The sequence below is a fragment of the Babylonia areolata genome, chromosome 3 (genome assembly GCF_041734735.1).
Source record: "Babylonia areolata isolate BAREFJ2019XMU chromosome 3, ASM4173473v1, whole genome shotgun sequence".
NCBI lineage: Eukaryota > Metazoa > Mollusca > Gastropoda > Neogastropoda > Buccinidae > Babylonia > Babylonia areolata.
Genome location: NC_134878.1, coordinates 61,613,762 through 61,626,539, shown reverse-complemented (window position 1 = coordinate 61,626,539; position 12,778 = coordinate 61,613,762). Strand labels below are relative to the sequence as shown.

The following is a 12,778-nucleotide window of genomic DNA, read 5'->3' as shown; positions in this document are numbered from 1 at the left end:
TCATTAAGAAATCACTTCATACACGCGTACACATTCACGCACTGGCACGGCACACACGCACACATATATCTCACCTCCCGTCTAATATCACTCTTTGTGAAAAAACGTAAAGTCAATGAACGACAACAACAAACAGTTACTTCCATTTAATTGGACAGTCACATAGATTTTTTGTTGTTGAAAAATCTCTGTTAATATAATGATACACAAACAACATCAAAAACATTCAAACAAAACGAAAAACAAAACTTACTTGAACACTTACTGATCTATACTAATAAACGTCATGGAATCCTGAAGTTTACAAATCAGTTATTTTCAAACTCAGTGGCTGAATATCACAACTACTGAGACATGTTACTTCGTATTTGCCTTGCAGATTATGTTATTTCTTCATGATTATCATCAACCGATTATTTATATGGTCAAGGGCATGTATGGGTGCCATGGTAACTGAAGCTGATGTAAAAACAAACAAACAAACAAAAAAGAGGAAAAAAACCCGAAACCCCCCCCCAAACAAACAAGTAACAAGAACAACTGAGAGACATGATTCGAAGTATGCATGCTGCTTATGGTCTACCATTGTTCTCTTTCACTTTCACTTTCACTGCGTTGACGGCCACAATCATCAATTTGATTTTTACGCCGTTTTTGTTGGGTTGTGATGAAAGAAAAACAAACTACAGAAAGCGACAGACCTATTAGTGAGGATGAAAACCTTGTCCTACTCTAAGTGGGTTCTCCGGCAGGCTACTATCACTTCACTTTTCGCCCTTCCGAGCTAGCCGGTCCCTTGCTGATCTAAGATAGCAGGGCCCCAAAAATAAATTGAAAAAAAAACCCCCAAAAGTATTGGGGTAAGAGAGGGGTTGGGGAGGAGGAGGGGGGTGGCGGGGGGTGGGGGTGGGGGTGGGGGGTAGGGGACCTATTATCTAATTAACTACTGACTAGGGGGCACCCTAGACTTAAAGGTGTCCAAGGTGTCTACTGCAATAGCTGTTTCAGGCAGGTTGTTCCAGTCACGTATCGTTCTGGGAAAGAAGGAATATTGCCTGTATTGGGTTTTACACCGGATCTGATCTCAAGGACTGGGACAAACAGAGATACACAAATAGCTGAAAAAAAAAGCTGAAACGAAACGAGAAAAACCAAAGTAAAAACATATGAGTAGGAATTAGCTGTTAGTTAACCCATGGTATTACATATTCATTAAATTTCTAATGTTCTTCACACAAACATCAACACGAATATCAGAATAGTCATGAAATTGTACGCGTAGAAACTACACGGTGTGTGTGTGTGTGTGTGTGTGTGTGTGTGTGTGTGTGTGTGTGTGTGTAAAACGGAATAGTGCAAAAGGACAGGACAAATATTACAACACTGAGAAAAAAAACACGAAGAGTGAGAAAACTGTGTATTATTTACAAGGACATTTCCAGATCATCAAAGTGAAAGCAAAAGAGCAACGTCCATACACTAGCAGAACACCTGAGAGTGTGAGTCACAATTATATTGTACACAATACTAAATTTATCGACAAGGTACAAACACGAAATTTATAGAACAAAAAAGACATAGAGAAACAAACACCAGGATAAGACTGTGAGTTGTTGTTTCTTTTAATTTCCAATTTTATCGCACACAGACAATCAGATAAGTGTATGAAAATGGGACAGAATAAACAAAACATGAAAAACCAAACCAAACCAAACAAAAACAACAACAACCCAAAACAAAACAAAAACAACTACAACATAATGAAACACACATATAGCGAGTATAAGCACTGTGAATAATTGAATAAATAATTTGAGTATGTCATCGAATACAAGAAAAAAACAAACAATGAAAAAACAAAACATCCGTTACACCAAAAATGTATCATTTGCATATATCACAGCAAAAATATTCTTTACTGAACAATAAACCATTTGAAAACTGCTCCATTGTTTAACACAAAAACATGCTGGGGTATCAAGAATTATTCTTTACAAACTGGCTAGCTTTTACCGTTAATAAACGAGTTCTATAGTTATATATTTCAATTTCCTATCTTGAGATAATATAATTTTGAAATGAGTGTATTACGCGAAATTGTAGCCACTTTAGTTTTACGTCTTGTATTAAAAAAATTCATTAAAAGTCTTTTCCCAACATATGTTTGTTACCAATTTCTCTTACCATTATTGACAAGCATAAGGAAGTAAGAGTAATATCAGATGTCAAAACACAATAGAATCCCAGGGATCCCTTTGATAATAAGTATATAACTTCTTCTTCTTCGTTCGTTGGCTGCAACTCCCAGGTTCACTCGTATGTACACGAATGGGCTTTTAGTGTATAACTGTTTGAACCGCGCCATGTAGGCAGCCATGCTCCGTTTTCGGGGGTGTGCATGCTGGGTATGCTCATGTTTCCATAATCCACCGAACGCTGAAATGGATTACAGGATCTTTAACATGCGTATTTGATCTTCCTCTTGCATATACACATGAAGGGGGTTCAGGCACAAGCAGGCCTGCACATATGTTGACCTGAGAGATCGAAAAAATCCCCATCCTTTACCCACCATGCGCCGTTACCGAGATTCGAACCCGGGACCATCAAATTGAAAGTCCAACACTTTTACCACTCGGCTATTGCGTCCGTATATCTTGTGTACTTTGGTTTGTTGGTACACAACGTTCTCACTGTTGTATATATTCTAAATTGCTATCAAACAACCGTTGTACCCTCCCTCCCCTGCCCCCCCTCCCCCCTCCCCCCAAAAAAAGAAAAGAAAAGAAAAAAGAAAAAAAAAGCATATCTATACTTTCATATTTTCTGGTGAATTCATTTTGGGAAAGAAATCTTCCAGTTATTCAAAAAGCGTGAAACACAGTAAACCCCTTTGTTTATCCAGCCTCCATAATTCATCATATCATTTCCAATCTTGATTTCATCATTATAGAAAACTGGTTCTGACTGAAGATCTACATCTGATTTGGGTTTTCACTGGCATGGAAATATCCTATATGCCATGCAATGCATAAACAGGCCCATATTTTTCTATTTCATTGAAAAAAGGGGACATTTCGGTTGCAACATTTTTCCATTTGTGTTTTTGTTGTTCTGAACTTTCTTGCCCAAGTTAATTTCAATGGTTCAATATACTTTTTGATATCGGGTATGTTTAAACCTCCTTTTTTTTAAATTTATTTTTTTAATGAAGTCACTGATGTTTTATCAAAGCTAATTGTCCTCTTGGTCTTACTTTAAGCCCCACCAGACAACGTTGTAAAAAATCTGCGCTTTCGATTTGTCTGGCAGGAAACAAGACAAGATCAATGGAAACAATCTGAAAACGAATGCAGGTCAAAATGTGCCATTTATAAACAAATATACTGTATTTGTATGTGCCATCAAGCATTGTCTGGTTAAGAGATTTTAAGCGATAAAACACAGAGATACAACTACCTCACGGTCACCAACTTTATATCAAAGCAAGTTCCCTGTGTCTCCTGATTTAGGTGTGCTTGGAACGGGTAAAATTGGTAGTCCCTGTGCCCAGCCAATTTTTCGCTGGATGGTATTTCACTTGGAATGAGTGGAGCTAGCATCCTTGGTGGTTGCCGTTTCCACAACAAGCCGACGGCCGGAATACCTCCCTGGCTCGGGAACAGGAGAGCCGTCTTCTTTGCGGAACGTGTTCAGGAAGAAGGCCCGCACGTCAGGGTCACGGGCTGTGTACAGCACGAAGATCAGGAAGCCCTGGAGGGCGGTGGTGATAGCGAACAGGTACTGGAACACCAGACGAGCGTCTCCCAGGGCGAAGAAGGCAAAGGTCCAGCTGAGACCTGGGAGAGGGAGAATGAGAGAACACGTTTGGCAAATGCGGTGCATACATACATTTTTTGCTTCAGTTATTTTCCTGGTTTCGTGGGGCAAAAGTTAAGAGAAACACAGGCACACCAAAAACAGCCTAATCCTCGACACATTTTGTTATATTATCACTTTACCCTGGACACATTTTGTTAAATATCTATATTATCAACTTTTTAATTATTTTTTTTTAACAATTTTTTTTAGCTGCCACATCGTCTACGCCATTTCGCAGGCATTATCCCGACGCATGCTCTGTGAGGCCGCACACAAGAAAAAACCTCTGCACTGCAACTGAGTTACTTTGGAGGTGTTCACTGTCGCCTGTTCTGATTCAGTACACGTAGGATCCATGTCAGCGTACCTCTGCACTGCAGCTGTGTTACTTTGGAGGTGTTCAGTATCGCCTGTTCTGATTCAGTACACGTAGGATCCATGTCAGCGTACCTCTGCACTGCAGCTGAGTTACTTTGGAGGTGTTCAGTATCGCCTGTTCTGATTCAGTACACGTAGGATCCATGTCAGCGTTCGGTGGGTTATGGAAAGAAGAACATACTCAGCATGCACACGCGGAGAGAGAGAGAGAGAGAGAGAGAGAGAGAGAGAGAGAGAGAGAGTCTGCGTGCGTGCTGTGTGTGTGTGTGTGTGTGTGTGTGTGTGTGTGTGTGTTTGTAAATGAAGCCTGACTGAATGACACAGGAAACGAACAATGAGCGCCCAAAGGCAGTTCTCAGTCAGCTCTACCCAGGTTGGCAGCCTGTTGTGCAAATAACTCTGTGTTTGGAAAACGCTGAGTCTTTGCTCTCTGACCGATGACAGGCGCTGTAGAAGAATTCACATCATCATGATCAATCCAACGCCGACTGTCCTCAAGCCCTCTTGGCCGAGAGAGTGGGGATGTAATTAGGGCAAGATACCCTCCCCTATAATCAAAACCTAAACCACACAGTCGGGATAACAGTTGCCATAACTGACTCATCTGTTGTTCTTGATGGTCATAGTCATACAAACGCGTGCGTATGTTCGCGCGGCGCGCGAGAGAGAGTGTATGTATGTGTGTGTGTGTGTGTGTGTGTGTGTGTGTGTGTGTGTGTGTGTGTGCGCGCGCGCGTTTGTGTGAGTGTGTGTGTGTGTGTGTGTCCGTGTGTGTGTGTGTGTGTGTGTGTGTGTGTGTGTGTGAGTGCGCGCCGGCGCGTCTGTATGTATGCGTGACATACCCAGCGCCACAAAACAGCTGAAGGAGGCACGGACACCGATGGCCGTGTAGCTGGCGGCACCACTTTTCATCCTGGGCCGACGACAGATGTTCACCACTACCAGCACGTAGATGACGATGTTAATGGCGCTGATGATGGCGATAGGCGCCAGGAAAGCGTAGTAAAACGCCGTCAGTGACATCCAGCAACTGAACAGAACCATAGGACAAGACGAAATGCTTATCTCAGGAAATATATCTGTACTGATAGTTGCTCCCCTGCTATGTCTTCAGAAAGTTGGGGTTTTTTTTTCTTTCTTTTACCGGTTATTTCTAGGATTTCACACACATTTCTGTCAATCAGGTTAATTGACCATAAATTCACTCATCTTGTGTTTTATCAAAGTTGATCGGAGAACCAAAAAAATGATGGGATGTAAACTTGACGCACGTTAGAAAACAAGCGCAAATGTCTGGCCAAAATGGCAAACAAGAAAACACTAACGCGAACAAGCCAGTGGATACAGACTACACACACACACACACACAAATTCATAGGGCATTACTTTGCAGAATGGATATCTGCTTGACATGGCTTGAAGAAAGCCTTTTTGTTGCTTTGAGTTCTTTTGCTTGCGCTAAGTTCATGGTACACACGAGACCTCGGTTTATTGTCTCATCCGAGTGACTAGCGTCCAGACCACCACTCAAGGTGTAGTGGAAGGTGGGGGGTAGTACTGGCAAGTACGTGTGTGTGTGTGTGTGTGTGTGTGTGCGGAATACAGACCATGCAAAAACGAACAAAATGGATATGTGTTTGGCATGGCTTGAAGAAATCATATAACTCGTTAATGACTGCTCACATCTAAAGTAAGTCTGTTTTATTTCCTTCGTATATGTGGAAACGTAAGACTACAGAAAATACTCATTCGTTTTCATTGTAATCTCCTGCTTGAAAAAAAAAAGACATATCTGTTGAACTGCTGCGCCTGATCTGAATCATGTATTAAACATGCGTACCAAACAGGTTCTTGTATCGAACATTTTTCACAAGTCCAATTTTCGTGTTCGTCTATTGGCTTGCTCATTTCTAAGTTGGCCTGTAATTTGTCAAACTTTTTTTTTTTTTTTGCTGCCCCATCATCTGCACCATTTCAGTGGCATTACTCCCACGCCGCTCATTTAGATTCCCCCATACACGGCCACACACCCGGGTTCGTCCGTCACAGTTCCACTTTTAGCACAACAACATCTCAAAAAGGTGTCGTATATCAAATGAGGGTTCTCTCGTGAATATTCATGGGATGCCGCATTCAGTGCGCCTTACAGTGACACGCTGTTGAGAAGAAAAACAAAACTGCAATGTAATGTATTGTGTTGTGTTGAATTATGTCACTGTCACGTCACAGCATATTTCTCTGTGTGAAATTCGGGCTGCTTTCCCCGTGGAGAGTTCGTGGATACAGTGCATTGCCGCCCTTTTTTTTTTTCTGGCGTGCATGCATATTTGTTTTCCTGTCAAAGCAGATTTTGCTCCACAGAATTTTGCAAGGGACAACTTTTTTTTTGTTTTTTGTGTTGCATGTGGGTTTCTTCACGGGCGTTATGTGCAATGCTATAACGGAACTTCGGTTTATCGTCTCCACCGAATGACTAGCATCTAGACCACCACTCAGGGTCTACTGAGTGGAGGGGGAGAAAGTACTGTCGAGTGTGAGATTCGAACCAGGGCGCTCAGATTCTCCCGCTTTCTCAGCAGACGTGATGTCACTGCTAGGCCACCAGTGCAATGAAAGGTTGAACTTACTATTCCTCCCTTCCCCGGTACAGCTCCACGTCGACTGCGGACACAGCGATGACGGGAAGGACAGGCAGACCTGCACACACACACACACACACACACACACACACACACACACACACACACATACATTTACACGCGTGCGCGAGCGAGCGCGCGTACATGCACACACCACAAACTGCAAGATCTTAACAAACTGACGATCATAATAATAATAATAATAATAATGGATACTTATATAGCACACTATCCAGAAATCTGCTCTAGGTGCTTTACAAAAACGCTTTTGATAACATAAAACATTATATCTATGTTACATACACACACCAAAATGTGACCACACACACACACACACACACACGCACGCACGCACGCACACACACACACACACACACTGCATGCATACATTTTAACATACATGTGTATCTAACAGCTACCCTAACACATACACACACATAGGCAGGCACATACTTACATAAACACACGCACACACAATACACATTCATATACATGCATGTAGTTGTGGGCCTGCCACAACTGAACTTATTGCTGAGGGAAAAGGTGAGTTTTGAGACGAGATTTAAAAGATGCGAGGGAATCAGAATGACGGAGGTTATCAGGGAGCTTGTTCCACGTCTTTGGCGATTGAAAAGAAAATGCAGAAGACAATACGAAAACACACTGATAAAAAACAAAAACCAAAAAAAACCAAAACCAAAACCAAAAACAACAACAACAACAAAACACAACAAAAAACAAAAACAAACAAACAAAAAACAAAACAAAAAACAAACAAACAAACCCCAAACAAAAAAACAACAAAAAACAAACAAACAAATCCCAAAACACCCAACAAAATCAACACAACCTAAAACTAATAAAACATTGCTTAAACAAAGATAATTCAAGTCAATAAAATATGAACGAGACACAACATGCAATCACCCTGTGATCCGAATATCTCTGTGTGTACAGTGGTGTGTTGTGGTACACAATGTTACACTAGATTAGATCATAAGTTTATATATATATATATATATATATATGGTTTGGAACATGTGCACTAAATTTTTGTTGTTCTGCAAGTAAAGTAGAGAGTCAGAATGGGAAAGTGGTCTGCGTTTTATCTAAAATCCGAAATCCATAATACCTGAGTAGGAAACAATGTTCAACTGAAAACATGTCGCTCGTATGTAGGCACATAAGTTGTACAAATCTATACTTTAAATTGTATTTGTATTTCTTTTTATCACAGCAGATTTATCTGTGTGAAATTCGGGCTGCTCTCCCCAGGGAGAGCGCGTCGCTACACTACAACACCACCTATTTTTTTTGTATTTTTTCCTGCGTACAGTTTTATTTGTTTTTCCTATCGAAGTGGATTTTTCTACAGAATTTTGCCAGGAACAACCCTTTTGTTACAGTGGGTTCTTTTACGTGCGCTAAGTGCATGCTGCACGCGGGACCTCGGTTTATCGTCTCATCCGAATGACTAGCGTCCAGACCACCACTCAAGGTCTAGTGGAGGGGGAGAAAATATCGGCGGCTGAGCCGTGATTCGAACCAGCGCGATCAGATTCTCTCGCTTCCTCGACGGACGCGTTACCTCTAAGCCATCACTCCACTTGGCACTCCAAATTGTTTAAAATGGATTAAAAAAACAACAAAAAACAAAAAAACAAACAAGCAAAAAAACAAAAAAACGGTAATAGGAAGGGGACAAAAAACGGAAAGACAAAGAAAATCAATGCTTTGATGAGTTCTTCAGCATGACCATGCATTTGTTTCGTCATGACGGGCACAATAGCCGAGTGGTTAAAGCGTTGGACTGTCAATCTGAGGGTCCCGGGTTCGAATCACGGTGACGGCGCCTGGTGGGTAAAGGGTGGAGATTTTTACGATCTCCCAGGTCAACATATGTGCAGACCTGCTAGTGCCTGAACCCCCTTTGTGTGTATATGCAAGCAGAAGATCAAATACGCACGTTAAAGATCCTGTAATCCATGTCAGCGTTCGGTGGGTTATGGAAACAAGAACATACCCAGCATGCACACCCCCGAAAACGGAGTATGGCTGCCTACATGGCGGGGTAAAAACGGTCATACACGTAAAAGCCCACTCGTGTGCATACGGGTGAACGCAGAAGAAGAAGAGGAGGAAGTTTCGTCATAAAGACTTTTCGCTCGGAGAGTCCAGCAGCGGAAATCGATTCCTTTTGGAAAGTTGACAGAAAATATACTGTGACGTAGAGTGGCGCAATGGCCCATTTCTGACAAAACAGGTCAGTAGAGTGGCGCAATGGCCCATTTCTGACAAAACAGGTCAGTAGAGTGGCGCAATGGCCCATTTCTGACAAAACAGGTCAAAGTGACGATTGTCACAGTGGACAACTGGTATGTAGAGATGCACTTATTGGATTGTAGGTATATCTATCTGCTCATCAGCAGCTCGACAAAATAGGCCTACTCGTCCAAGATGAGGAATTTTGTTTAATATTCCGTCACACATACTGATGATTGTAAACATTTTGTTAGAGTACTGAATTTTACATGAGTGTTATCAATTACGAGAGTAGGGGGGGGGGGGGATAGTGAGTTGGGGGAAACCGGGTCAAATGGAGGGTGGAATTTGAAATGAATATTAAATATCTAATTCGCCCAAGAATAAGTTTCGGAAATGATACTACCGAATCTACGCTTCATGAAGCCTCTAAACAGTCCAGATATTACGGGTCCAAGAACATGTTTTGCGGAAATGATTCAATAGAATCTACGCTTCACGAGTTTCAGTTTCACTCTCCCAAGGAGGCGTCACCGCGTTCGGACAAATCCATACACGCTACACCACATCTGTTGAGCAGACGCCTGACCAGCAGCATAACCCAACGCGCTTAGTCAGGCCCTGAGTGCATGCCTACACATTTGTGCACCTATGAAAGTGGATTTCATTTTACGTAATTTCGCCAGAGGACAACACTCTCGTTGCCATGGGTTCTTTTTCAGTGCGCCAAGTGCGTGCTGCACACGGGACCTCGGTTTATCGTCTCATCCGAAAGACTAGACGCTCAGTTTGATTTTCCAGTCAAACTTAGGAGAAAGGGCGAGAGCGGGATTCGAACCCACACCCTCACGGACTCTCTGTATTGGCAGGTGAGCGTCTTAACCATTCTGCCACCTTCCTTCACGAACCGAGCTCTAACAGTCCTGGCGTTACGGGTCCAAGAATATGTTTTGGAAATGATTCAGTATAATCTACTGACGCTTCACGAAGCGGCCTCTAACAGTCCTGGCGTTACGGGTCCAAGAATATGTTTTGGAAATGATTCAGTATAATCTACGCTTCACGAAGCGGCCTCTAACAGTCCTGGCGTTACGGGTCCAAGAATATGTTTTGGAAATGAATCAGTATAATCTACTGACGCTTCACGAAGCGGCCTCTAACAGTCCCGGCATTACGATGGGTTCGCTTTCCCACGCAACACGCGGCTGTATCTCACGTGGTGGTGGTGGTGTGTCCATCGAGATCGATGATGACCATCGTTGTCATCCAGATGGGGGATGGGGGGAGGGTGGTGGTGGGGTGGGGGGAAGGATGCTCATGAGTCTATCTGTGAGTGCGCAGATGGCTGAATAGTCCAATCTGCGCATGAAATGTTCGCTGACAGTTGGGGCAGACAAAGACAGGCATATCATTGTCAGGGAGCTTGTTTGCCCGTGACTTTCTGGCCTGCCTCTTCTGAACAGCTGCAGCAGTCCTGTTGGCCTCGCACAACTTGGCGCCTTTGTGCACAACAGCGCGCCATTTGTTACGGTCCACTGCAGATTCCTCCCAGGAGTCAGGGTTGATATCAAACGCTTTCAGAGAGACTTTCAGAGTATCTCTGAAGCGCTTCTTCTGACCTCCGTGTGATCTCTTCCCTTGTTGCAGCTCACCATAGAAGAGCCTTTTGGGCAGCCGATGGTCTGGCATGCGCGCCACGTGTCCAGCCCAGCGAAGCTGGGACTGCATCAGGATGGTGAAGATGCTGGGAAGGGTGGCTTTTGCGAGCACCTCTGTGTCTGGGGTCCTGTCTTGCCACTTGATGTTCAGTAGCTTCCTGAGGCATGTTGTGTGGAAGTGGTTCAGCTTCTTGGCATGTCGTTGGTACACTGTCCAAGTTTCGCAGCCGTACAGTAGTGTGGGGAGAACTACTGCTCTGTAGACCTTTAGCTTGGTCTCAAGACTAATGCCTCTTCTGTTCCAGACATTTGCACTGAGTCTACCAAAAGTTGCACTTGCTCTTGCAATCCTGACATTCACTTCATCGTCGATGGTCGCATTTCGTGACAGTGTGCTGCCAAGGTATGTGAACCGCTCCACCGCACTGAGTCTCTGACCGTTGACTGTGATGTTGGGCTCAACGTAGGGTTTCCCTGGGGCTGGCTGATGGAGAACTTCAGTTTTCCTCGTGCTGATGGTAAGGCCGAAGTTCCTGCTGGCAGTGGCAAACTTGTCGACGCTGAGTTGCATGTCAGCTTCAGATCCAGCGTTGAGGGCACAGTCATCAGCAAACAAAAAGTCTCTGATGATGTCTGTCATGACCTTCGTTTTTGCTTGAAGCCTTCTGAGGTTAAACAGCTTGCCATCTGTTCGGTACTTTAGGCCGATTCCAACATCGCCATCTCTGAAGGCATCAGTAAGCATTGCAGAGAACATGAGGCTGAACAGCGTTGGAGCCAGGACGCAGCCTTGCTTGACACCATTTGTGACAGCAAAAGGAGCAGATGTTTCGCCATTGTCCTGGACTCGAGCCTGCATACCTTCATGGAATTGGCTGACCAAGGAAATAAATTTCTGAGGGCATCCGTACTTGGCCATGATCTTCCACAGTCCCTCTCTACTCACGGTGTCAAAGGCCTTAGTGAGGTCGACATAGGTGGAGAACAGATCAGCATTTTGCTCCTGACATTTCTCTTGCAGCTGCCTTGCAGCAAACACCATGTCGGTGGTTCCGCGCTCTTTCCGGAATCCACATTGGCTCTCAGGCAAATGACCTTGGTCAAGGTGTGCTGTGAGGCGGTTTAGTAGGATCCTGGCAAGTATCTTGCCTGCGATGGAGAGCAAGGAAATGCCCCGATGGTTATCACAGGCTTGCCGGTTCCCCTTTCGCTTGTACAAGTGAATGATAGATGCATCTTTGAAATCCTGGGGGATCGTCTCTTCTTTCCACATGAGTGAGTACAGCTGATGAAGCTTCTCAGTCAGCACAGTGCCTCCATCCTTGTAGACCTCTGCTGGTATGGAGTCTGAGCCAGGTGCTTTGCCACTGGATAGCAGACGGATTGCTTTCTGGGTCTCAAGAAGTGTTGGCGGATCGTCCAGTGCTTCGTTGGTGGGGACTTGTGGGAGACGGTCTATGGCTTCATCATTTATGGAGGAAGGGCGATTTAAGACACTGTTGAAGTGCTCAGCCCATCGTTCGAGAATGTTCTCCTTCTCGGTGATCAAGGTATTCCCATCTGCACTGAGGAGGGGGGATGATCCTGAGGATGTGGGGCCATAGACTTCTTTTAAGGCATCATAGAACCTCTTCATATCGTGCCTGTCAGCATATCCCTGGATCTCATCAGCTTTGTCACTCAGCCACTTATCCTGCATCTGGCGTAACTTTTGCTGAACAGTCCTGCGGATGGCATTGTACGCATCCTTTTTTGATGTGGACTTTGGGTTGCTCAGGTGGGCTTGATGCAGACGGCGTTTCTCATCCAGAAGCTGCTTGATTTCATCACAGTTTTCATCAAACCAGTCTTTGTGCTTTCTGATCATGGGTCCCAGGGTCTCTGAAGCTGTACTATAGATCAGCTCACGCAGGGTCCTCCAGTCAGACTCCACATTCTGGTTGTTCAGAGAGGCGGATTCCAGACGATCTTCCAGCAGCT

General features: G+C 44.0%; 1 protein-coding gene across 1 annotated transcript in view; it reads right to left on the bottom strand.

The window, feature by feature from the left end:
• Window positions 1-2,832: 2,832 nt before the first annotated feature.
• The window catches only part of LOC143280659 (adhesion G-protein coupled receptor G6-like), a 33,856-nt gene continuing 23,910 nt past the window's right edge, over window positions 2,833-12,778 (bottom strand). Inside the window, exons 13-15 of the mRNA XM_076585387.1 lie at window positions 6,867-6,936; window positions 5,082-5,269; window positions 2,833-3,839 (exon numbers count right to left, since the gene is read on the bottom strand). Of these exons, the coding sequence (XP_076441502.1) occupies window positions 3,577-3,839; window positions 5,082-5,269; window positions 6,867-6,936 (521 nt within the window). The 3' untranslated portion in view covers window positions 2,833-3,576. The remainder of the gene's footprint in view (window positions 3,840-5,081; window positions 5,270-6,866; window positions 6,937-12,778) is intronic.